Below are 27052 nucleotides of genomic sequence, written 5' to 3'. Positions count from 1 at the left end.
AATATAATTTAATAAATATGTTTATATGTCCTTGTCATTTTAGTATGACATGACCATAGGAAATCAGTATCAATCTGTCATGGATGTTGCTTGTGTTAATCAATATTACTTAGGTCAGTTTCATTTCATCCTAAAATTATTAACAAATTGAGACATAGCTGTACTTGTACAGAGATGTACGTTGTATTGAAATATAGTCCCTTTTGCAAAACTGATATATAAGTTTAAAAAAAAAAAGTAGGTATTATGTCCATTGCAGGCACTTTTTTTTTGTTGTTACCATGTTAGAATTGTACAAATGGGATTACTTCAATTTGAAATCACAGCCTTGCTCAAATCCTTGTTATTTCTATTGGCATCTTAAAAGTGACATACTGTTCATCTTAACTACATGCTTCAAACCCTGAAAGGTGTTCCAAATATCATATATTCCTTTCTGTGTAGTGCATCAAGTGTGATTTGTTTTATAATCACTTTATTTTTCTCTTTTAGGCTCAGGAGCGATCAGAGAGTGGAGAAATGGCATTTATTAAACAACTTGTCAGAAAAATTCTGATAGTTATTGCTCGTCCTGCTCGCTTACTGGAATGCCTGGTAATATCATGCTCAGTATAAGTATGCTTTTCACTTGTTAGTGTAGGAAGGTTTCTGGCTTACTATTCAAGGCCCGTTACAATTGTTAAACAGTGGGATAGGGCTTCATTGTTGGTGGGGTCCTTTCTGCTTTTAATTCAAAAACATGGCATGGAACTGGCAGGCACCTCCTGCAGTTAGTTGTGTTTGGTTCCCTGCTATTGCAAATACTATGTTATAGAATCCCTTTCATCAACTGATGAAGCTCCAGTTCAAAACCAGTTGGGTTTTTCTGTTGTTTTGTTAGACTTTGCTATTCCTTGGGAAGATTGTTCTGGAATTGTAATTGCTTTGTGGCTTCCCGTTGTTGTTATTCTTCCTCCTACAAATTTCGTAATTTTGTTTCACTCGATAGGTGCCAGAGCTATAAGCAGCTTGCAGTAAGCTCTGCAGTACCTGATCTAGGGGGAACAGGCAGAAGGATTAATTCATCTGGATATAAAGATAGTTGGAGTTATGCTGGGTGCCAGAAGGAGCAGAAGAGTTAACTGATTTATGCATGAGCGTAGTGCTGTTGTCGCCAGACTGGGCTAGCTTGTGGGAGGCCATGTGGGTGTGTTTCTGTGCTGCCTGCCCGTGCTGTGGGAGCTGGGATGGCTCAGGTGTGGGAAGTTGCTCCTACGCACAGAGACAGTGTGCTTCAGTTGTTCAGTGGAACTAATAGACTCTTGCAGAACACAGTGTACTCAGGAGGATGGTACAGACACTCAAATACCATGTAAGAACCAGCCTGAGTCCCAACAGGCCTGCACACAGCCTCAGCTGACTTTGTTGAGCCGCTCTGCTTGCCAATTCCAGGATCACAGTGTTGATGCTGCATACAGCTATTTGAGGCTGGCAAGGCTTATGTGGGAGCCACTAACTGCTGCTAGACTCAAGTTATGCCTGGAAGTGTCATAAACTACATTTTCATGGCACTGAATACAAGCTAGTCTTTCCAGCCTGATTTTGGCTCTGTGCTGTGTCTCTTCGTCTGTGGCACACTTAATCCACAACCTGGCTTATTCAGCTGTGGGCATTTTGAGAGCTGCCTCTGTTTTGTTTTGGAAACACCATGTCTCAGTGATCCCAGTTGCAGTTGTTCATGATTTGCAGTTCAGAGGAATCCAAAATAAGGTACTCTGAATCAGCATGTAAGCGATGTTTAAAGGCAGGCTGTAGAGAAGAGGATGCCTTAGCATGTCCTACCTCTGCCATTGAATCCAAACTTGTGTTACTTCTTCATTCTGAACCCTAAAATGCTCATATTTAGTGTGGTCTTCCTTGCTTCATTTCCAGGGTTCACGTAACTTTCTCCACTTATTCACCCTGTTTCTTATACAGTGTCTTATTTTACTTCTATTCTGCATCCTCTATCTTCTATTCTGCATCCTCTATCTATTCTCTATCCTCTATCATTACACATCCAAAACTGCCCTTAAATACATCCTGTGGGCTGACAAGTCTTCTTCATGATACCCTTCCCTTTCATGCTTGGCTGGGTCTCTCCACCTAACCTTCTCCCCCAGCATCATCATTGCCTTTAGCTTGTTAATTCAGGTTCTCTCCCAGTGACCTATTTGCCCAATAGTTCAGTGTCCCTAAATGCTAAGTTTTATAGCTGGCTAGTCCAAATCTCCATTTACTTAATTCCCGGTTTCTGCCCCTGGGATTTTATCCTGGGCTACTTGCTGTGCCTATCATGCTTTGAGCAGAGCTGTTGTGCATCCCGTATCCCTCTTTTTGCTGGGCCTGCCAATGCAAGTGGAAGGACAGTATCACGAGGCCGAATAACTGTATCATAGTTGAGGGTTTCAGAGCAGCAATTGTAGAGAAAGCCAGCACAGCTCGCTTAGCGTTATTACTTCATACAGGATCTTTAGGAGATACAAGTGGAAATGTAACAAGACTGCATGGTGTGTTTCTGCAGAGGCAGGTTTTTGAAAATAATTTAGGGGTACTGTCACAAACCAATATGTTTCTCATGCAAAAAGGCATTAAGCGTGCTCCATAAACGTCACTGGAATCATGTTATCTTACAGAAACAATATTTTTCAGTAGCATCACCCTGGAAACTTTTGAATAATATTGGCTGTTATTTTAGAATGTCTGGCTGAAATAGATGCTAGGTATGGAAGACTTCAGCCTATTAAGAAAGTTTGTAGCATTGTAGGAAATAAATCCAGCACTTCTTTCAAGAGAAGTTTCAGATACTGTACAGTAATGCTGTGTTTTTTGATGGCGATCTTGGCTCAGGTGTTCATGGTGTGTGAATTTCTATTTTTATTCACTTGATAATCATATGAATAAATCTTTTTCAATTTCATATGTGCCAAGAGCTACTGGCAAATACTGAAAGATTTTTATCCATTTTTATGTGGAAAATGAAACACAGAGTTGCAAGTAAGGTTCAGAAATTTGTTGCTTTTAATTATTTGCATCTGTGAATGTATATATGTATGTGTGTCTATTTAGATAGATGTATACAGGCACACACATATATTCATATGATTAAAAGTATCTGTTTTGAAATTACCGTGGCTTACTAGCAAGTGGAGGAGGTGCTATATCTCTGTCACTGCAGCAGGTAAGGAGATGATGATGTTTTCCTGATGAAGGTAGACAAGTATTCTTGGCATACATCATCACATTGTTGTGTTCTTCAGTACCAGGGAGTAACATCTAAGAGAGATAGCTGGGGACAGCATGTCAGATACGAGAGAAAGGCTAAAACAGCATGTAATGCAGATTTTTGAACAGTTCAGCAGCATCCTGAGACTTTGAGCTCAATGAGAGGGTTTGAGCAGTTCATGTTCGTCGGGTTTCTTCTAAATCCTTTGGAGTAGGCTGGAGATGATGAAAATAGTTTCATGACAAATGGATTTAAGATTGTTTCCACAAGACTGAAAATTCCAAAGACTTTTTATTTCAGATGCACTGCAACTCCCACTGGTAGCCACAGTAGTTTGAATGCTTCCAAAATGAAACATGATACTTAGTTTCTCAAGCTATCTTCCAGGGTGGGACATGACATTCCCAAGTCCTGGGTAGGCTGAGGAGCTAGGACAGGAGCCTTGTGACCCAGCACGCAAGCTGCAGCCCCATGGAGTTATGGCAGGCTACGGAATGACCATCAGGGAAGCTAACTAGCTCAGCAGTCTGCCTGGCTTCCACAGATATTTTTGACAGCACTGACTTACTCCAGGAAAAAGTCCTGTTTTGTTATGTCAATGTTTCATGTCTCTGACTGGCTCTTGCTGTATTAAGCATTGTACCTGTTGTGATCTATGGCTGGCACGAACATCTCGAAGATTGCAGTGGCTGTGTGGGAGATGTTTTGGTATGAATTCCTACCTGTACATAGAGAAAGTCTGCTTTTTTTTTTAAAAAAAAAAACAACAACAAACCATTCTAGAAATTTCTTTGCTCCTTTCAATACTTTCCTATTTTTATCATCTATGAAGGAAGTAAAATAAATGCATTTCCAAGAGACTTGGGGGATAGGCAAGGTTTTGAGTTTGTGTTTTTTATTCCTCTTTGATGCTTGTCTTTTAGGCATAGTATAAATGATAGTTGTAATATAGTTGGTTCCCAAAGGAGAGTGTATAATTTCTAGATTTGAAACAATTGGATCAGTGAAGTTCAGAGGTTATTTTCAGCAACTTATAATTTTGGCTTTGTTCTAAAGTTAGTGATTTATTTAATTTTTCCACAAAACATAGCACATATGTATTGATTAAAAATGCTTGAAAATTTCATTTAGAATTTCATTTAGAATCAAAGGGGAGCGCAATATATTTACATAATTTTAGTAGTGGATTTTTACATGCAGGCGGCTGTAGGGAGATAATCTTCTGTATGTGAAATCTTATTGCTGCTGGTTATAGGGCATTTCGCTCTACGTATTATAGGAAGTTTTGAGGGCAGTGAACTTATTATTCTTACAAGCTAGTGCTCTAAAACAGTGGCATGAAATTTCTTGGTGTGTCACATTGTATAGGAATTAGAGTAATAGACTACTCTATCAACAGAGTAATAAAATAAAGAGATATTGTTTTCAGTAAGGGAAATGACAAATATTTGCAATAGAAGAAGCAAAGGAAGTTTTATGTTGGACTTCAAGACTTCCATTTCTACAGAGAGAATGATGGTGATGATTTTTTTCCTAGGAATTTGATCCCGAAGAGTTTTACTATCTTTTGGAAGCAGCTGAAGGCCATGCTAAAGAGGGACAAGGCATTAAAACAGACATCCCTCGATACATTATTAGCCAGCTGGGCTTAAATAAAGATCCTCTGGAAGGTAAGTGCATCTCCTGGTCCAGCTATAGGTACCTAGATTCTTCCTTCTCAATGTGTTTAATCATTCTGATAATCTCTGTACTTGAAAAGGGTTAAAGTAAAAATGGTAGCAGAACGAGCATTTGCTGACCCTCACAGTACCCTCACTAGCTCAAAGGCATTAAAATGGCTATCTGAGATTTTTCTATTGTGAGCATCTTTCACAAACACACTGTGTCAGTGATACTTGTCATCTTCTTCCAGCCTGGCAATGCAACTTTCTTTCTTCAGCTCTAGCTGAGATTTACTGGTATAACTTGATGGTGACTGTGAACCAACCATAGGTATAAACAAAACCTGGACTGAGCTGTTATATGTCCTTCAGTGCCGCCAGGCTTCCACATCTTAGAGTCCCTGAGAAGAATATCTCCCATTCCTATTAAAACTGCAAATACTAATTTTTCCGGGTAATTTATGTGTCCATGTTGAGGATTTTTGTAGGGAGAATTCGGGTTCCAATTGAAGGTATTGCAACTGCAGAATTTCTGTTTGCAGAAATTTCTGTTTGTCTTTTAAGGACAGCATGGGGAAAACTGGGGAAAACTAAAATTACTTCTGTCTCCTAACCAGACCATCATCTTTTTCATCCTGAGACCACGTTCTATCACGGGTGACAGATGGAAATTGGTTCATTGTGTTCAGTGCTAGTCCTACAATTGGAAGAAATCGGTAGAAATGCCATCATAGAAAATGAGTCTAGCTCATGCTGGTTAGCTTATCTTATCTTCTGTGTTATGACCCAGGATGTGGATGATCTCTAGGCAATCACTTGATAACACAACAGCAAAATGCCACAATTAATTTTTTTATTTTTTATTTTAAACCAGTTTTCATGATGCAAGATCACATTTCCTTAAAGGATCAGTGTATTGTGTGTTAAAAGAAAACTCTTCTTTGTTCAACTTCAACAGCTTGTGAAGTTCAGCATTGCTAGATGTTGTCAGGAATTTTGTTAGATCTAATTCAATTAGATTGGATACTGTTATAGATTATATTCCAGTTACGCTAACAGATAAGACAGTCAAACCTATTATTATTTTGCTTCCTGCCTTCACAGAAGAAATTCCTCATCCAAATCTAGTATTATTTTTATCTGAGATAGAGATTAAAGCAGGTCTGACTGTTTTTGCTTGGATTCAGAGTGCAGCAAAGAAGCCAGGCGAATTGGGAAAATACACGTATGTATTATTTTCCATGTGGTACTGGAAGAGATTGAGAAATAGCTCAGTTTTCTGCAAGATAAAGAGGTGCCTTCTGGATTTGGAGGGCTAGATTTGGCCTAGACTTCGCAATTCATAAATTCTTCATCGATTAAGTATACAAGGTTTAATTTGGAATGTTTGTTGAGGTTTTAGTATAATTGACCCTGGTTGCCACTTGGACCTGCTCGTGCTAATTAATTTTTTGTGACCTCTAAGTGTTTCTCTGCTTAAATTAAGAATTGGACACTACCTAAGTTTAATAATACCTTTGAACTTTTTAAAACAGTTTATTGTAAAAGAGGTCCAGTGATGCATGCTTTATACAAATAAGGGATACTGTTTTCTCAGACTAAGTGCTTATTTTATGTGAGAGTACTTCATCTAGGACACATAATTACAGTTCATAAATTGAATATTAATGTAAAACAAACTTCGAAGCATTCAAGGATAGTTGAAATGTGGTGTTTGGGTTTGGTTTTTTTAAAGGAGGAAAAAGTGGGCTGTGTAGTTTGTCACTAAATACTAAAGGGGTGTATGATGTATGGATTACTGATCTTTGGTTCAGTTGGAGAGTTGGGTGGTTGAATTATTTAGTGTATCGTTTTATATGTTAATGTGTGTATAGATTTGTAATCAAATAATTCAGGCCATGTGATTCATACTAATGCTTTCCTGCCTCCTTAAAAAAAGTGATGCTTATAAATAGCATAAATCACTGTACAATGACTTCTTACATTATCTAAGTTTTAACAGTTCAGAAAGATTTTTTTCTTTAAACTATTAATTATTATGAAAAATACTACATTAAGATCATCCTCCTGAGAGATATTTAAATTCTTTCTATGCAAAAATAGAAAATTTTAAAATAGCAGAACCAAATATTTCAAAACAAAGAAAACCCACCTCAGTTACACCAATTATCCTGAAACATAGAATTGTGTTTTCAAGTAATCTGTTAAATTATGTCTGCAATGTTTATAAATGTTCACGTATTTTACTTCCTCTGCAGAGAAGAGCAACCTACTTTTTTATACCTTTCTATACTTACCTCCTTTGTTCGCTGCTAAAGCTATGGTGTCCTTTCTTTGAGTGAAATGATGCATGTATTACTTGGAGATAATGCTAGACAAATTTATACTGAACTGAAAGCAATACCAGAGCAGATTCATCACTTAGCAGAGACTGGTGGCTGCATTTTTGAAGAGTTCCCCAGGGAGAAATCTTTCCCCATGGTTTTTAAATTACCATCTTTACCTTTTTGAATCATGAGTCTTCAGAAATGGTTTAAATCAATGAAAGAAAAAGGGCAGATGTTTAATGGTATTTAGATGAGTTTTAAATATCTCTTCAGGCATTGCAAAATGGTTCCGTAGCTCCCCATTTCAAAAGCTGATGCCTGGTTCTGTTCCATTATTACCTACTGCTTGCAAATAATATGTATTCCTCAGATAATGGTAATTCTGCAAAAGTTCTGTTTAAAAATGGCTGATTTTAATTCTCTATTTATGAAAATAATTTCAGTTGAGAAGGCTGTCAGAGTATATTATTCTAGCTTGCTTGGTACTCACCCGTACAATAAAGGTTTCGTCAGCACTTCTGATATAAAAACACCGCATTCACAAAACTGTGACTTTTGCCAGGGAAATCCACTCCAGTTTCAAGTTCGATCTGTCATTTTAGCTTAGGCACTTCCTCTCTCTCTCTTTTTTTTTTTGTTTGTTTGTTTGTGGTTTTTTTAAAGATTTATTTGTTCTCAGTGGAGATACTTCTATTGACTTCATATTCAGAATTTTTTAAATCTTTTTAGCTTCTCTAACAGATTAAAGATCTGTTTGGGTTTTGAAGTGACATTTTAATTACTTCTGATTCTTATACTTTACACGTGTTGTGTTTTGGTTAGTGATTCCAAATCAGAGTTACTTCTTAAATCTTTAGCTGTTCCAACAGACAATTGTGTGATTAATTTGCTTTTAATGATTACGGTGAGTGTTGGGCAGAATGTCACTTGTAATAGTCACTTATTATTATATAGAAAAATCCAGTTTAACTATTCTGCGTGAATATTCAATTATTTTTCATATTCATAAATTCAGTTAACAGTCCTGAGATAAAAACGCACCTCACGGATTTCAGGTGGTCGTATCTCTGATCCCCAGCACATAATTACAATAATATATGCAACTTTGAGTATGTGGAGTATATAATTAACTACATGTAAGATTAAAGTAATGCTAAGCTTCCCAGGGTCTTTTAGCTACCAGCTGTCCTGTTTAGCATTTATTACTGAGATGAATTCTTAGTTACTGTCTCCTGAAGAACAGAAAAGGCTTAAGAGCTCTGCAGCATAAGCATAGGTTGACTCTGACAGGGACAACCAGGTCAAGTTATAGAGTCAAAAAATCTGTTTCCCAGAGAAGTCATCTCTGTTAGTGACCCCATAAATGATAAGCTTCTAAGAAAATGGCTTTTATCTTATTGTGTTAAGCATATTAGCATTTATGTGTAGAGGATGCAAACGATATGAGTCCATCTCTGTCTAAACTAGAAGAATTTTGTTCTTAACTGTGAAAGAGCCCAACAAGGATGCAGCATACTATTAATCCCTCAGGGGCTGAGATCTCTGGGAGTTTTAACAGATTACTGCTGTCTTGCCCTTAATGCTCAGATCACACGTAGATCTCAGAATTCCCACCCCTCAGCAATGGTAACAGTACTGCTCTTCATCACTTTATGGCTGTTAAGATTTTTCAGTGGAAGATTATGTAGGCATTGAATAGCATGTCTTCATTTTCTGGCTGGGATAATTTTGTACATGCTTGGAGATGCCCTTAAAGTTACTTGCAAGTACTACAGATAGGACAGAATGTTCATTAGGTATTCCAGAAAAGAGTCACTTTTCAGGTTTTCTGTGCTTAAAATGAAGTTTCTAATCTTTGTTTCCAGAAATAGCTCAGCTAGCTAACTGTGACAGTGGGACAGCAGAAAATCTGGAAGGGGATGAATCAATAAATGTAAGTTTTCATGTTATGTTGCTGATTTTACTGAATCTGAGCAAGGAAAAATAGATGTGTTGTGTTCCCTCTGGTTTTATTTTCTCCTGGTATGTGTAAAGAGATTGAATAGAACAGTGGTTAATCCTCAGACTAATGCCATGGTGCTCAGTAGACAGGAGGCTCACAAAAACCAGTAGCACAAAACTTCCTGTTTTTCTAGATGTTGCAGTATCTTTAGCTTCCACAAAGTTAGTGTTTACCATGTGGCAATTGTTTTACCACAAAATTCATCACTGTTTTCTTTATTTCTGTTTAATTAATGTATTGATTTTTCTTTCATAAGGGCTTTTAAACCATTTCATAGAAAATAAATTTTTTTAAACAGATTTTAAAACAGCTAATGATCAAACTGAGAGACTGAACAGTTCCAGTGAAGACACAAGGAAGAAATGAGCAATATAGCAAATAGTCTGGATTCAGAAAGTTAGCTTGCAATCTGAAAGATGGTGCATTGTTCTTCTGAATCTATGTTAAAAGATTCTTGTCTACCATAGTGGGTATCTTACAGTAATATTTTGTCAGATGCTTGTTTAGGTTGGCAAAAGAAAAACAAGTTGGAGGAGGTTGTTGGTCTGAACATTGTGGGATTAAATGCTCTCAGTTGAAATTCTTATTTTTAAAAGTTGCTTCTTATACCTTGGATTTCAGTCAACAGTAGATAGAGTCCTGACAACTTAGCATCAACTCTCAGTGCAAGTGGATAGAAAAGGCAAGTACAATTTTGAGGAATGCGTAGTTATTCAGTGGTACTTTACAGATGCTTACAAATATTAGAGTTTAAAACCCAGGCATGGGGTATCTGTTATAATAGTTCTCTTATGCTACAGAAAAGACATCATCCTCTAGTACATGTCGTATTACCTTGAGATAATTTCTGACTTTCTAGCAAATGCCATCTATAAAGGCTTCCAGAGTTGTGACATGAAGGGCGTTTCTTATTCTGTTCATCTGTATTAGACCTAAGCAGTATTTGGTGGAAGGATACTGACAGTTTGGAGAAATAACAACTAGGAGATTTAAATGAAGTGCTGAAGTGCTTAGGAGAATTTAAAGTGCAAACTGGCTTAGCAATAGCTAAGAAATTGCAATTGTGAAGCTTCTTGTGTTGTGCAAATGTTGAAAAAAATACAGAAAGGTTAATGCAGTGTAACAAAGCAATGTAAAGAAGTCAGTAAAGAAAAATATAGGGTGAGTATTTGGGAATACTTTCCTTAAAGTGTAGCTGTGGAATAAACACACATGGGAAGTGACAGGAAGCATAACTTTAAAGTACAGGACCATTTAAAATAATCATAAATACACAGTTAGGAAGAATCCTGTACTGGCAGGCAAGTGGGCTGAACAATTTAATAAATTATCTCTGTTCCTGTGTAATTTATTATATTAACATATTCACTAATCTTCTTGCACTGAATCTTCTTCAGCAAGAGTTTAATTAAAAATGTTCCAACCAGCTCTGTTTTCAACCTTTATTGCCAAACTGCCTGGATAGGGATCGTAGAACTTCTTGGAGATTTGGAAAACATTTTGAAAAGGATCTTGTGGGTTTTGGAAGACCGTATATGGAGTCCATGCCCTCATCACCCCCCCTCCACCTGAATTCTAATTCACACATCTTCAAGACTAATTAAAAACTAAAGCTAGAAAAAAGGTTGTGCGGCACTCAGGACAATGCCATTTTGAAAATTTTCTGGCATGCAAATGGGTGAAAGTGACCTCCATAATGATAGAACTGATGCATTTTTATTCTCTATATTTTTCTCTTTCATTTTATGTCTCTTTTCACAGTCTATCCTAACATTAGTTAGAAATGTGCAGAGGTTTATTTGAGTGAATGAGAACTCATCTACGTTTTGTTACTACCAGGCTGTAATACCATGGTCAGGTTTACTAAAACGAGAAGGCAATGGACAACAAGTGCCTGGTAGGATTCACCTAAGTCTGTAACTCTGGACTCTGCCTAACTGGACAGAACTTTCAGGTGGTTCATCAGGGTATGACAGCCTGGTGATAGGTTAAGGGTTTTTTTTGGTTGATTTTTAGGTTTCCTTGATCTTGAAAAAAGTACTGTATTAACTTTGTTCTTTCTCCTCTTTTACTTTGAAGAGCTCTAATACCTCACTGAAGCTGCAGAGAAAGCCTCGGGAAAGTGATTTTGAAACAATTAAACTGATTAGTAATGGAGCTTATGGGTGAGTAATTCACGAGTGCAACAGCTCTTTAACATTTTGTATTTTCTTAACTTCCCATTACTGCTTATTGCAGAGATGTTTATGTGAGGGAGTTTGTTTGCACTGCTTGATTTTTTTCATTCTGTTTTCTGGTTTTATTGCTAATACTTGAAGTTCACAAGAAAAACTTTCTGAAAAGCTTGCTAGGCAATAATGACTTACTGTGCGCTGCAGTAAATTAAAATACTGAGTATCACGTCACAAAGATTTTTCAGAAGTATGTATTGTGTAATGCCAAAGATGAAATATGAATAAATCAAAAGGCAGATTTAAAGCCACCTTTACAATAGTGGAAACAGTCTGTGTTTATGCAGATGTGAAAGACAATAAAACTGCATCTGTAGGGAGACAGATTGTTAAAAATGACTGCTTAGTTGACCTAAACATACTGGTGAAGTAGAAGCAAATTTCCTTAAGTAGGGCAACACTGTTTTATTGCTTTTCTGCAGACACTCTTTCATCTTCAAATTTTAACCCATTAGCTTTCAAGGAATTGCTGTTACTTGGTTAGTTTTGGGTACTTGGAAGGTACATAGCTTACTGACCAGTGGTATGCGAGTCGTTTGGAGATATCCTAGAAGACCAACAGAAAGTATGTTAGCCTGGACTTCAAATGAACACCAAATGTTTTCTGGAAGTACCATGGAGGGATTGTGTCTCTCAGCAGGCAGAAATCTGTCTTTAGTCACCTTTTCTGATCACATACTAGTAGACCTCTGATTGGCTCCTACTCTGAAATGAAACGTATCAGGACAGAAGCTCTTGGTCTATGTAACCTGTTTGCAGAACCGGGAGGGATGTATTCATTCAGAAAAGAGAGGCTTCTGACCTGAGGTGAGGAGCCCATTGCCAAATGAGACCATGTCACAGCCTGGCAGTGGAGAGGGCTGTGCTATTCTCCAGCACAGAACTCATTAGATTGGTTCTTCTCTGCGCTACCTCTGCTTGAGGTAGGAAGCAGCAGCAACCTGAGTCAGACGAAGCACTCTTTGAGGGCACCATGAACATAGAAGAGAAAGCACTTGCAGTCTACCAGTCAAATTTTGCTGGTTTAATGGCCTGAGGCTGATGAGCACAGTAGCGTTTTCTGATCACACGTAGTTAAAGGTAACCTTGAGCGGTGGGACAGGAGGCATTTGGTTCTGCCTGGTACTGTGGGTCGTGATAGCACTTGTGGAGACTATTATTTGTGTCCAGGCCTGCTTACATAGCTCAGCAGAAAGCCTGAAGGGAATAGCATAATTTGCATTAAAGTTATGTAAATACCCAAATAAAAATTCTCACTGGTCAACTTGCACAATTAATTTTCTCAGAATTTCTCCCCAGGCAAACCCATTACTTACTGTGTGCCTGTTTCTCCCAACTACCCCAGGACTTCAAAAGCCTGTCTTCCAGCAGTTAGCAGTAGCTGCTGCTCCCCTCCCTGCATGCACCCCTTTCTCCTTCATTTGGCAGATCCTTAGTCTCCTCCATTCTTCCTTTCATCTCCTACCCAATTTCTTCTTTGTCTTACTGAAGGAGCATAAGAAGAATGGTGTGGAATGGGTCCCCATCAGACAAAAGGGTGTCCAAGTCACTACACCTGCCCAGCTTCCCAGCAGTCTAGAATGCTGAGGGAGCAGCTGCAGAAGGGCATGCTGCAGCCAGCAGTTTGAGGCTAGGCTCTAAAGTCAGACGTTTGGTAGGCCTGTGGCTCATGCTCCATTGGTGTTACAAACGCAAGGAGCCTTGATGAACCACTAAATACAGACTGGAGACAACTGTCCATTTGAAACTGGAGACGAACGGTCTAAAAAGCTGGAAAAGAAGGGATGAAAAGCCATGGCTTTCTATGGCACACATGATGTAGGCATGTAGAATTATTTTTTCGCATGTTTGTGGAAGGGAAAATCAATACTTCTGAAACACCTTTTTAATGCAAATAATATGCTAAATTAGCAATATAAGTGTTATAAAAATTGGATGAGACGCTGATAGTTTTGTGAGGAAACGGAGAGCTCAGAAGAGGGTGAGTATCTTGGAATGAATCTGAATTCTGCATGAATCATTATTCTCTTTAGCAAGTGTTGAAACAGGGGGAGGCTGGCAGGTTGTACTGTGGTATAAGAAGTTGAAACTGAAAATCTCATCAGTTTAGTAGGGTGCCATTACTTCCATCCTTAAGCAAACAATAACAAAGTAGATTTTGTTGGCTTGGATTTTTGTTTTAAATGGTTACTTCTTAAAAGTCAAGAACAAGAAACAAAACAAAGGTACAGCCCCTTACTAATTAATGTAGAGGGAAAGGAACACAGTGAACTGCGAGACAATAAGATTCTGAAAGTACTCACTTTTAAAACTGATTTTAGCACCTAGTCACCACCACCCAACTACTGTAAGTTGAGTGGGTTTGTGCTCCTAAATTCTCTGGACTATCACTTCTTCAAAACTATCTGTGTGCTTGAAGATCTCCACTGTGGAATGTCAGGTAAGTGGGACCGTAATATCGACAGACCATTTTTTGATCTTTATTACGTGTTCTTTCTGTTAGCATCAGTAGGATTGGTGGTTAATCTACTTAAAAGTTATGGTCAAGTTTAAAGAGGAACACATCACGATAACCTAAATGCTCTTTAACTCATCTACAAAATGGGGAGTAATAAAACAATAATACCTGTTCCATCTGTGAATACAAAGCCATCAACTGCCCCATAGGCATTTATTGCAGTTTATTTATAAGCAGCTGAAATAAAAGTTACTGTTGTTAGCTACAAGGATTATTTCTTTTCCCCCTGCATCCATGTTTTTCCAGGCCATTAATTTTTTGAAATAACCTAAATATGTGTGAATTCTGTCTGTGTTTCATTGATTTATTCTCAAAAATATGTCAGTGGGCATATTCTGTGCACTGACTTATTAAAGATTCAGTATGCTATTGTAATAGTTTATGTATTTTGAGGCTATAATGGAGGGTTTCATTCTGAACAAATTAAAAAAAAAAAAAGCCAACATTCTGCTGTCTTTGATTTTGCTGTGGTGTTTTTGCCTTCATTAGTGAAATGGAAAGCTTTGACTGCTTGACAGGGTAATTGCTGGGCTTGGCATGGTGTAGCAGAGATTTGTCAGATGTGTTAAACTCAATGAGTTTAAATATAAACTATTGGTTTTGTGAAGGTTTGAGTAAATATCTTAGCAGTTCTGTGCTTTTAATTGATTGGGTAAACTCATTTGTAGTGCAGTTAAATGACTGTATAGTAGATGAGGTGTATCAGGCTATTGGGAATGGCTACGAATATACAAGAAGTTAAACAAGCTGTGAATCAGTAAACATGTAGGATGCTGGCCAAGTCATTAATGATTTCACAAGCTGTCTATCTGACTTCTTTCAGCCAGCCAAAAACTTTTCCTACTTTCCAAATTTAATTTTTTTACTGCAAACACAGCAACATTTTTTCCATATTGCAGCTTTCAAGAGGTAGCAGGCAGTAGTAGTCCATCTATTCAAGTTGGCATCAGCCTGGTTCCTTGGACTAGCTCAACAAAATAAAGATTACATTTGATTTCAGGGAAGCGAGTGATGTTAGTTCAGTTGCTCTTCATTAATGTATCACTGCATCTGCTTAAAGCATGTACATGATACTTCTTTTGTGCCTGCCTGGAATCCTTTTACTTCTACAAAGATGGTAATGTCGATATATATGTGACATACTGGCCAATGGTGTTGCTTGATAAACCTAAAAACTTGAGGTCATGTTGGCTTGAGCAGCTGCTGCCCATAACCTATGAGTACTCATTCTTGTCCCTTCTCCATTCAAGTGACTGTACTTGCTCATGTGTAGTTGCATTGAGAATGGGAGTAGAAAAACTACCCAGCTGCAGAATAACACTCTGTCAATCAGGCTGATTCATCAGCAGCCTGGCAGACACCAGTTCAGAACTGGAAGGGGTCAAGGGGAAGTCCGGTTCACTTATGTAGCACCAACTCTCAATGGACTACAGGTCTGATGAGCTGTATTACTTTCCTTCTTTCCTGTCTATCCCTGTGGGTGACAGGTCTGTGCAGGTAAGTGGCTTCGATTCCTAGGAGCTCGTAGCTTTGAAGAGTAGCTTAAAAAGTAGAGTCTGATGAAATTTGAACTCGTGTACTGTACTGCCCTCAAGTGAACTTCCCTTTCCAGTAGCACACAGGCAAAGTGCCTTATCTTTCCTTTGTCATTAATAATGTGTGAGGATCTACAACTGACTCCTAGTGCAATCCTGTTTGGTGGCAGAGAAGGTTGTTACTATTGAAAGTCTTGAATTCTGTCCTTCCTGAGTGGGAAGCATGCTACAAACTGGTAAAGAGCTCAGTTTCTCAAGTGTTTCTTTTACAAGTATGGAACAGTTTACCCATAGGAACAGCAGCTTCATCACTTTGCATCTGTGTTTACTAGTTGCCATAAGATAGAAGGGGCTGCTATTAGGTATGGAGAGGTGGTTTTATTAGTCAAAATTTGTAACATAATGCCCAAGGAAGTTATGAATGCTCCATCCCTGGAAGTATTCAAGGCCAGGTTGGATGGAGTCTTGGGTGACATGGTTTAGTGCGATGTGTCCCAGCCCATGGCAGGGGGGCTGGTACAAGTTGTGAGAGAAGGATCACAGCTGTCGTGCTCTGTTCTTCAGATGGCCAGTTTCTCATTTGCTTGTAGGCAGACTAAGGTAAGTCTGAAATATTGCTGAGAGGAGGCTGTGCACGTTGTCCCGGGGCTTGGAAGACCCACACCGCACTGGATGCTCATGTTAGGAGTGCTGTAGTGCTTTATGCCTCATTTCACCCTGTCCCCAGATAAATCCTACCTGGTCATGGGCATCACCTAGCTAGGAGGTGGTGCAGTGCTGCTTGTAAATTGTCATCTTAAATAACTCTCCATTAACTTTACCACATTGCCGTATCATGAATCACACCCTCACAAGTGGCTCCTCTTCACTAGAGGCAACTTTGGACTTTGTTCCAGGGTAGTACAGAGGGTAGAAGTCTGTCCTTTTCACAGCCAAGGAAATTGGCTGTGAAAATGAAAGACCGCTTCTAGTGAGCAGCTGTAACTTTTAAGCAGTAAGTACAGTACCTGTGTTTCCACAAGGAGTTCAAGGTCCTTTGATAAATTAGAGAATCAGGTCAAAGCAAGCAGCACAGCTACGTTAGCCTCAAGCACTGAATGTAGACTAGACTGTAAAATGGCTCTAGAAGATGAAGTTACTGAAGTGCTGTAAACTAGGCCTGGAGCCTGTAAGTGATTCAGAATAAAAAAAAAAGGACTCTTGGTTGTAAGATTGGAGAGATAGCTTGCATAATATTTAAGTTTGAGCAATTCAGCAACCTAGTTAAATTTCTTAACATTCATTTTGGTCATCTTAACGCACATGTGCAATGTTTTATATTTGTGCCTAGCTAAAGGTATTTTAGTGATACTTTTTAAAGCTAAGATTTATGTTGGAAGTAGACTAAGGGACTAAAGTAAAGTTTGAATAATGCCAATGATTTTTGTTACTTTTCTTGAAAAGGAAACTTTATTGCTATGTTGAAGCACAGCATCAATAAAATACAGAGCACTTGTGTACCTGTTGACATCCATATAGTGAATTCAGAGGATGTTTTGGAAATCTCTTGGGCCCATGTTATGAAAACAGAAAAGGGGGAGATAGTAAAGACAACGCCAGTCTGTGGCTTTGCAGGCAGACAGGGCATACCACTGGCATTGAATGGATTGACACAACAATTGGATGGTCTGGATGTTCTTAATACATTGCTTTTGTGTTAACCGATCCTCAGATTTACAATTGCTTCTATAATATACTGAAAATCATAAGAAGCATTTAATGGCCAAGGCCAAGAAACCAGGAATGAGGTGGTGTTCTCTTTCTTAAAAGTACATATAAAACAAAGATGAACTTCTGTCTAGTGCTCCAGTTGTAGTATTATGAAAAATAGAGACATGTAGGATAGTGGGCCTGTGTGGGGCAGAAAGCAAGGCTCACATTCAATGCAGGATTATGAGAACGAATCGAGACAGCTTCAGGTAGAGTGAACAGAAACTAGAAGGCTGTCAAAATCTACATGGTAAGTTGTTATGCAATAACAGAGGCATACGAGTGGCAAATCAGAATTCAGAATTACCCAAGACAAAGTTGTTAAGTGCTAGAACTACTGTGACTGTTGCCATCATTCTACCTCTTAAGTTCATTGTGTCTCAGCAGATGTGTGCTTTACTCCAACCTTTCCACTTAGATTAAGTTGAAGTTGCACTTACGTGCGGGAACATGTAAGATTTCTGTTGTTTTTTGTTTTTTTCTTTTTTTAAAGTCCAGGCAGTTTATACATCTTTATTTAACTGTTTGGGAATATTTCACTTTCTATTGATCATTTTACTTACAACTTTAAAACGGTGGGAGCTGAGGACACCCCAGTGTCAGAGGCAGTCTCGGGCACAGTTGTTGCAACGTGCTTAGTTTAGTGTACTGAATAACATGCTGCTGGCTAAGGCATAGTTTTCTTTGTAAAGCATAAATGCTGTTTGCTGCAGTTTCTATGATCAGAGGATGTGAATAAGTGTTGTTCAACATTTTTGTATGTCAAGGATCATTTAAAAGCACATAGTATCACATAAACAGTGTATGTCTCTGGAAATGTGAGAGGGACAATTGTGTTGCAGTTGTCTCGTGGGTCTGGTAAACTTGAATTAAACAGGGGTTTTTTTTCTGAGGAATTCTAGATAACTGAATCCCAGTGGAAAGTAACACAGTTACCTGCCTGTGACTGTACAACTGGAGGATGGGATTTAGAGAGCTGGTGAAACATAGCCAGCATGTCCCTGGTAGTTACTGGTCTAGATAGTATTTAGAACTTGCTGGTTCTTCATCTTTAAATATGCTAGTAATGATCCTGTAGATCCACACAATCTGCAGAGATTTATTAAGATGTTATAGTAATTTGTAATGGTTAATATCTGTCTCTCAGGAGTTCATCTGGGCACACTGTCCAAATTAAAAGCTCTGAGAAAGATCTGCATGCCAAGCCCTCAGGCAGGCCTCAGTTTTTTCATGTAACCTTTGTTTTTTTGGTTTTTCTTTTTTTTTTTTTTTTTAAGAATTACAGCTTCAGGCATCTGAAGGGTTCACTTTCTACATGCCAGGAGAGCACAAGGGGACCGAAATAGGGAAAAGCAGAGATGAAATTACACAGGAGTAAGAAGCTAAAACTGACTAACAGGAGATAACAAAATGAGAGAGAGGAAAACAAGAATGTAAGGGAGAGAAAAGCAAAGGAAAAGTTGTAATGAAGGGGTGGATAGATAAGTGAGCATGAGGGGAGGGGTAGGAAGAGGTACAGGAGGACAAAAGGCATGAAGCCAGCAGGGAGGAGTACTGGAGCTGAATTACTCAGTCGGTTATTCCAGCTTGGGAGGGGCAGAAGAGAGAGAGACTTCGTAGGAGTCACAAAGGGTGGGGTTTGTCTTGAGTTTTGCCCAAGGTGGTTTTCCCCTACTTTCATAATGGTGTAATATCTTTTGCGTGCCCTGTGCACAGACAAAAACAAGGGATTAATGAAAACTTTCGGAAACAGTAAGAGAAACTTTATTTTATAGAAAAAGCTTTTGTCTGCAAAGCAACACAGAAACATGTTGACACTTTCAGTGCTTGTAACTTGGTAGCTGTGGGAAGGTCTTCACAGAAATAATAAGGCAAGAATTGCTTTTTCTGTTTAAATAAATAATTGTATGCTGATAATTGGACCTCATGGGGACAACAAACTGAATTTAAAACCAACCTAATTGAGTCCCATTCCCCGTCTCCCCTCCTTCCCCCCCATTTTCTCCTTGTAGTCTTTTCTTTCTGTAAACACTGCTATAGTAATTATATACTGGACATGCTGTAAGCATTAAATGCTACAAAGTAGTTTTCAAGTAAGGCAAACATTTTCATGATTTGCCTCAAGGGATTTTGAGAAATGCAGCAGTAACATCCTGTGTTAGTGTTCCGTGGCAGGATGATTCTTTGAGCCTTGAAAGAAAGGAGGCTTGTACATGCGAGGTTTTCTTTCAGTTGGCTTCCCTGCCTTGACCTTATCTAACCAAGCTTACAGGAAACTCAGTACCCAGTACACCCACCAGTGGAAATTCTGCATGTCAAGGTACATCTTAACCCCATGTTACCATGCGGTTAATGCAGTGATCTTTGTTTCGGATTACCTCCTGGTTACCTGCCCCTGATATGGATCAATGCTGGTGTTAGGGACTGGAAAAGAACAGAACAGTTAACACCTGGCAACAAGGGAGCCACTCCGTCAAACAACTTTGGAGCAAACCTCACGAGAAACCTGTGACAGGTTTTAAAATCTCCTGGATGGAATCTGAGTCATAATTATCTGACAACACACTAGCAGAATAAGCATTTGTAAGAGTGATTTTATAATGATGTGCCATAGCTGGGTTTTGTATATAATCCTTTGTTGATGGAAACGCCCAGAATCTGCCTGAGTTGAGAGCATTTGCTATGTCTGTTGGGGGGCATTTGCTGTATCTGTTGTTTGGCTTTGGGACACAGGGCAGGAGGGAGTTTGGTTTTAGTTTGTGTACTAATTTTTGTTGACTGAGATTCATCCTGATTATAAAACAAAATGAGCTTTATAGCTGCCATTCTGTAATGTCAAAGGCAGGTCAACTACATTAAAGAAAACATAAGCCCTTTATATAATACATATGCAGTTTTAAAAAATACAATTATTTGTTTTAAAAAAAAGTTTTTAAAATATATATTTTAGTAGGTATTCAGAGTTTTTCTTTTCTCTCCCTCATTTGAACTTCTTCAGTGCGGTTTATTTTGTGAGACACAAAGAAACCAGACAAAGATTTGCCATGAAGAAAATTAATAAGCAGAATCTCATCCTCCGAAACCAGATCCAACAGGCCTTTGTTGAGCGTGATATCCTGACATTTGCAGAAAATCCATTTGTAGTCAGCATGTATTGCTCCTTTGAAACAAGACGTCATTTATGTATGGTCATGGAATATGTAGAAGGTAAAGTAGCTGCCCTATTTTCTTTTTCTTACAACAAGAAAGAAAAATAACTTGTATGGTACTTGCATTAGAAAGGCTTCCTTGGGTCCTCTGTACTCTGGCAATACAGATTTAGGATCTAAATCCAACAGCAAGGTGGCTTTTTTCCAGTCATCTTCCAGAGGGAGCTTGTAAAACACTTGAGCTCCAGCTATAATGGGAAGTAACTGCTGTTTGAATAAGTTCCTCATAGACTGTAATCATAAGTGTCCTAGCGTTCAGAGTTTATGTAGAAATGCTGTTTGCTTTTCTGGAGTTGAAATTTTCATTAGCACATGTTGGGGTATTTTTACTAGTTATTTTTACAAAGAAAGAGAGAAGAGGAAGCAATTTGAAAAGGTGCTGTTGCTGAAGGAGACAGTGGACAGAGGCAGTGCAAGATGAGATACCCAGCCTATAGTTGTGTGGGGTTGGGGTTTTTTTGCCCCCTCCCCCTGTAGCAGCACAGACTTTATTGGTTTCCAGTTGAACCCTTGAACTGCTCACTCCCAGCTTCATGCTGTGTTTCCAGTACAATAGTTGGTATGGTTACATGGTCAATTGAATCATTTGACTGGAAAATAAACATTTGTGACTGCGGTTTGTGTCTCTTTCTGCAGCATATATGGGTTATACTGATACTTCTCAGAATTATAGGTCATCTGAAACGTTTGTTCTGTTTCCACAGGTGGAGACTGTGCTACTTTGATGAAGAACATGGGTCCTTTACCTGTAGACATGGCAAGGATGTACTTTGCAGAGACTGTTCTGGCCTTGGAATACCTTCATAATTACGGAATTGTACACAGGGATTTGAAACCAGACAAGTACGTGTATAGAATATGCTCAAAAGAAGACTTTGAAATTATTAGATAAAATAGATAAAATACCAAAGGTGTAAACTTCCTTTGAATGTACTTCAAATGTTTTGTTGATTTTTGTTTGTTTTTTTTTAAATTGAGAATGTTAATGTAGATTCACGATTTCTGCACAATATTTGAATTTTTCACTGCCTGTGATTACAGAAAATGTGGGGTTTTTTTTCCAAAAGAGATCTTTTGAATGTTCTACCTTTAAGATGCAAGAGATAACAGAGTAGCAAAAAAAAAAAAAAATAAATATTATTTACTGTTCTGGCTGAATGGAGAGAAATTGATTTTGGTCATTAAAGAAAAGATCTTTCTAAGCATGCTTAAAACACTGTTTTATGACTAAGTATCACCAGCTTGCAGATATTTGCATATATGAAGACAAGATTGCCCAGGTTGGGAAATCTTTCCTATTGCATGGGTTTTTTTGTTTGTTTGTTTTTTCCAATATTTAGGAAACTGTTGCTTCTATACATATAAATAACATTACAGCAAGTAGCTGCAGTAAAAAGTGTGTTAGTTGCAACTCTTTAATCTTCTTCATGTTTCACATTTAAAGAAAAAGAATTGGATCATGCTTCTTGAGTGACAGTAGCTTCATAGCATGATACATCAGGACAGTGTAGTATTAGTTACTGACTAACTTAATACCTGCTGGTTTTTTTTCAAATTAATGACCCACAAAAAATGTCACCTCACTTAAAAAAATTAACATTTATTCTATTATAGTTCTTTCAGATGATGACTGTTTATTTTCTTAAAAACCTACAGCATTCGGCTCTCAACACTTGTATGGTTCTATAAGATGCTGTGCAATTGCATATGAAGAAGTCTGTTTACATCTGATAATAGTAACAATCTGTAACAATAGTAAAAATCTGTAAGACTCGGATATTTAACCTGTTTATTTTGTACCTTGTTAAATTTCTTTTCAAGCTGTCTTTGTATTTTTGCAGTGCTAATGAAATATTTTCCTCTAATAATAATAATAGTCATAATAATAGTAGTAATCAGCACCACATAATGTTGAATTACATCACAGTAATTTAAAATCATTTTAATTTACAGTTTATTGGTAACATCCATGGGCCATATAAAACTTACAGACTTCGGCTTGTCAAAGGTGGGGCTAATGAGTTTGACTACCAATCTGTATGAGGGTCACATTGAGAAGGATGCCAGAGAATTCCTTGACAAACAAGTAAGAGACAGCCTTTCCTATTTCTACACTGAGTGTTCAAATGAAGTAATGTTTTGCAAGGGGAATGTACCACAATACTGTATAAACTGTTGTTACTTCTGCATTGATGTTCCAGTTGTGTATGTCAGTTACTTTTACTGATACCCCACAGATTATTCTGAGCTTTTTTCTTTCTGCATTAGGATCTGTTAGTAAGATGAACAACCTAATTGTGTGCAAATGAATCTGAAAGAGAGACAAATGGAAAACTGTTTTTAGAAAGAATTCAGGAGTCTCAGCAGAGTACTTGTGGAGCTCATTATGCATTGTACAACCAAGGGTGCTAAAATCCTTGCTATGGCCCATTTCCCTTTAAGCATGCCTCATTACCATTGCTCACAATCTGTTCGCTTTAAAAGTTACTTAAGGTAAAACCATCACAACTTTCAAATAAAGATAAGAGTATGTTTAAGTTAAATAAAATAACTTGCCGTGATGGACTTCCATGTGCAAAATTCAAACTGTCCTATGCATGACAGACCCACAAATTTTCATTATGATGCCTGTAAACATAGCTAGGTCTTTTTAAAAACATTACCACTTACGTGAAGTCAGCAGACTAAAACCTACTGAATTCCTTTTTTCCATGTTTCCATATTATTTTATGTTTCAAAAGCTATCAGTGATGTGACATAGCTCAATTAGACTTGTTTCACTAATACACTTATTTTCTTTATTTTAGGTCTGTGGTACACCTGAATACATAGCTCCTGAAGTGATACTGAGACAGGGTTATGGAAAACCAGTGGACTGGTGGGCTATGGGAATTATCCTTTATGAATTTCTTGTTGGGTGTGTGCCATTCTTTGGAGATACACCAGAAGAGCTGTTTGGACAAGTAATCAGTGGTGAGGATTATTGTAAAAAAACCCCAGATTTCTCATCTTGCTGTGAAACATGCCAATTTCTGTTAATAGTAAGGATACGTACAACTTTACTGATAGGCTAGGTTTTCAATCCAGTTTTGCTCAAAAGCCCCACCAGTATCATGGTATTGTATTAGCAGGTTGCTGTCAAAGTGGTAAGAGTAAATTTGTTTCAAAAGCTGAGCTTACAGTGTATTGTTGCTAAGTACAGAAATGCAGAAATGCACTGGTTAAGCTGCATTGTTTGAAAAAGAAAAACAGTATTAGTAGAACAGTAGTGCCACTATGACACAGTGATTTCAGTCTTTAGCAAAGAAATTATACCCAAGAAGAAACGGTTAAAATGAATTTGCATAAATGGGAACATGCCTCATGGCACAATGAAGAAATTAACAAAGATGTAATAAAACCCTAAAACAAATGTCTCCCGAATAATAAATAATGAGAAAGAGAAGGAAACAAATTCAATTCACAGATTGTAAATGATTTCATTGGTGATTGCTGTAGTGTAATGTTATTTCTGTAGCAGCTGTTCTTCTTCCATTTAAAATTCAATAACCTTTTAGTTCTTAACCTGCAAGCTGACCCTAAGTATTGTTATGTGGCTTATGGCAAAACTGAATGATAATTAAACAGAATTGTTTACTATCCTACCTGCTGTTTCCATAGATTTCCCAGATGTATAGCTGTAGAGGGCCTCTATTTATGCCAAGAGTTTAACAGAATGGCACCTTTGTTACTGAGTATTTCCCAGTCTGCATGTCCAGTAGCTAAGACAAAACCACCAAACAACAAACCAAAACAACTGTCAAAAAAAACGAGCCCAAACAACAGCCAAAAAACCCAACAGAAACAAAAGTGCCCATACCTCTGGTTCCATACTCTCTGAGAAAATGAGAATGCAAGAAATCCCCTTTTGTACTTAAGGAGATATTCTGTCATCATCTCGCTTTCCTCTATATGTGAAGTAGAAAGCCAAACTTGCTTGTAAACTGTAATGGAATGAATTTGTTTGTTGCCTCTAGTATATGACCTCTTTATACAACATCCAAGCTATTAATGGATTTATAAACATGTTGTTTTCTGATGTGATATGCCAAGGCCTGAGTGGCAAGGAGAATCAACTGTTTAATTAACGCAAGCAGCAAATGCTGGCTTTGTTCTGAATGCCTCATGGCTGCGATGCATATTCATGCTTTGTTTTCCAAATCAAATTTAAACTGCAGTGGAAGCTGTAGGCAGGCAAACATGGAAATAACTCATGTTTTTATTGCATTTCCAGACACATGCACATGTGTTTTTATCTTTATGCTCTCTGACTGGGAGGAGGGGAGGGAATAATCTAAAATTAATGACATTTGCACTTTAGACTTTATTTTGCATCTGGCAATAATTTTAAATTTTGGAGAACAAATTATCATGTGTTATAATCTAGCTGATACTTAGGTAAATAACCTTATCTGTTTGAATGTGTCCATTTGTCTTCCAGAAATGGTCTGTAGAAGTGTGTGTTTGTAAACCTGATCTGTTCCTACTGGCTCTCCAAGCCTGTTGGTCAGCTTAGTTTCCTGTTTTGATACTGATTTGTCAGTTTCTTCTATTTTAAATATCCTTACTTTCTGAAACCTTACTTGCAGCATCTGCAGGAGAATTCTTTTGTTGGATAAGTTTCCTATGCTAAAATGTACGGTCCCCTTGTATTCAACTGTAAAAGCTGTGTTAAAGAACTCAAACCATAGCCTAGACTTTTATTCAGTTTCTGTGGGTGGAATTCTATAATCTACTTTAAAATCTTGTCCCCTCATATTATACCTTGCTCTTTTTTCATTGCACGTTGCCTTCCCTGCCCGCAGGTTGTATAAGTACAGCTATGGCAGGCCTCAGTATACTTAAACTTAAATGCTTAAAATGTTAGTTAAAATAAAATATTAAAAATAATGCTTCAGAAACAGGTTACATTTTATGCCTTTTATTTCAGTACTTTTCCTTAAATTCTGAAACACAGCGATTAAACTTGTGTGTAGCTTCTAGTTGTTATTTGTCCAATTATGATAATTTTAAAGGTAAAGTCTAGATCATACAATGACAAAATCCTTAATAGTCTTCTGTATTTCTTGAGCATTCTGTTTCTCTGATGCCAAAATCCTTTTACCTCTTAAGAAACTTCTGCAGAGTTTTGTCTAAACCTGCTGTATATTACATTTTTGGAGGCAGCCTCTGATAGACATCAGACAAAACTTACTGTGTAAGCTTGTTATAAAATGTGTGTTCATATTGAAACTGGCACGATTTTCCATTGTTCAATTTAAATGAAAGTTTGGCAGATTTTTTTTTTTTTCCCCAGCCTTACCTGAACACTGCAGGGCTTAATATCTTGGTTGCATGATTTAGGTCCAACTTGCTGTGAAGTGCAAAAGCCTTAGTGATAGAAGAGTCAGTAGAGCAAGGTGGTTTTCCTCTGAAGTATGCAGCACTTGAAAGAAAACTCCATTGGCATATATCTCTCCAGAGCAGAGTCCAGTACCTTGGCCCTTAGTCATGGGAGTCTGCTAGCATTAGAAGAGAAAGACTGCAGGTGTGAACAGTGACTGCTACGTCAGGTCATCTGTGTCCTTCTTAACAGCAATTTCCATGGAACAGAACTAAAATTTAAACCATGATTTGGGTGGGGTGGCCAGGGAGAAGGGACAGCATGCAAGTTTTGCTAATATTTTGCAATAGTTTTCCATGAGCCAAGCATTCCTTTATTCTGTTGTTAAACACGGTTTTGGGTGAAAGGATACTTCTGAGGAAAATGGGCCATACATTCCCATAAACAATATGTTTATGGAGTTTGTATAGAGAGTATGAAAATCAGAAGTAATTGGTATGCAGCTGAGAGCAACTTGAAAAGTTGCCTTAACTCAGCTTTACTGCTAGCTTGCTTTCACAGTTTCTGCTGAATGTTGGGATCAGACTTCAGTAATAACATACAACTTTCTGTTTTGCTAGATGAAATCAACTGGCCTGAAAAGGATGAAGCACCACCACCAGATGCCCAGGATCTGATTACTCTGCTGCTCAGGCAGAATCCACTGGAAAGACTGGGAACAGGTTAGGAGGCCTTATTTTAAATAGTGTGCTGGAAATAGTTTATATATTCGGCATTGAGAGCTTTTGTTCACCTGTTTGTTTTGCTCGGGAAACATCTGTCAGGACAAGCAGCATGACAACATGCCGTTATAGCAGATGATGATTGTCTTTGTTTTGGAGTTTACATGTATGTGGTCATTTGCAATTACTCTTCTCTTATTTCACTACATAAACCAGAAATTTTTCAAAGACCCAGTTAGCTGTTAGATAGTGTTCCTTCATGGATACAGCATTAAATAACTAAACATAGAAGTAGAGAAAGGGAATCAACATACAACTAATGCTTCCTTTTGCAGAAGTATCTTAGCCTGGCAAATTAATTCCTCCAGGCTTTAGGGTGGATGATGGGTACTCTTAACTAATTGTTAAGAAATGACTGTCTGAGGTTGTGTTGTGAAAGGTCTTGTCGTTCAGCAAGCACTACTGCCTTGCATGAGAAAGAACAAAAAAAAA

General features: G+C 37.9%; 1 protein-coding gene across 1 annotated transcript in view; it reads left to right on the top strand.

Moving 5' to 3' along the window:
• Positions 1 to 492: 492 nt before the first annotated feature.
• LOC104399269 (microtubule-associated serine/threonine-protein kinase 4-like) overlaps positions 493 to 27052 on the top strand; it is a gene marked incomplete at both ends in the record, with an annotated part of 39251 nt that continues 12691 nt past the window's right edge. The window contains 9 exons of the mRNA XM_010022767.1: positions 493 to 594; positions 4782 to 4914; positions 9098 to 9165; positions 11314 to 11399; positions 20266 to 20474; positions 21181 to 21319; positions 22430 to 22562; positions 23284 to 23449; positions 26459 to 26560. Coding sequence (XP_010021069.1) covers positions 493 to 594; positions 4782 to 4914; positions 9098 to 9165; positions 11314 to 11399; positions 20266 to 20474; positions 21181 to 21319; positions 22430 to 22562; positions 23284 to 23449; positions 26459 to 26560 — 1138 coding nt within the window. The remainder of the gene's footprint in view (positions 595 to 4781; positions 4915 to 9097; positions 9166 to 11313; positions 11400 to 20265; positions 20475 to 21180; positions 21320 to 22429; positions 22563 to 23283; positions 23450 to 26458; positions 26561 to 27052) is intronic.

This window comes from Nestor notabilis, unplaced genomic scaffold (assembly GCF_000696875.1).
Source record: "Nestor notabilis isolate BGI_N333 unplaced genomic scaffold, ASM69687v1 scaffold32850, whole genome shotgun sequence".
NCBI lineage: Eukaryota > Metazoa > Chordata > Aves > Psittaciformes > Psittacidae > Nestor > Nestor notabilis.
Note: the sequence above shows the minus strand (reverse complement) of the source record. Positions and strands in the feature narration are given on the sequence as shown.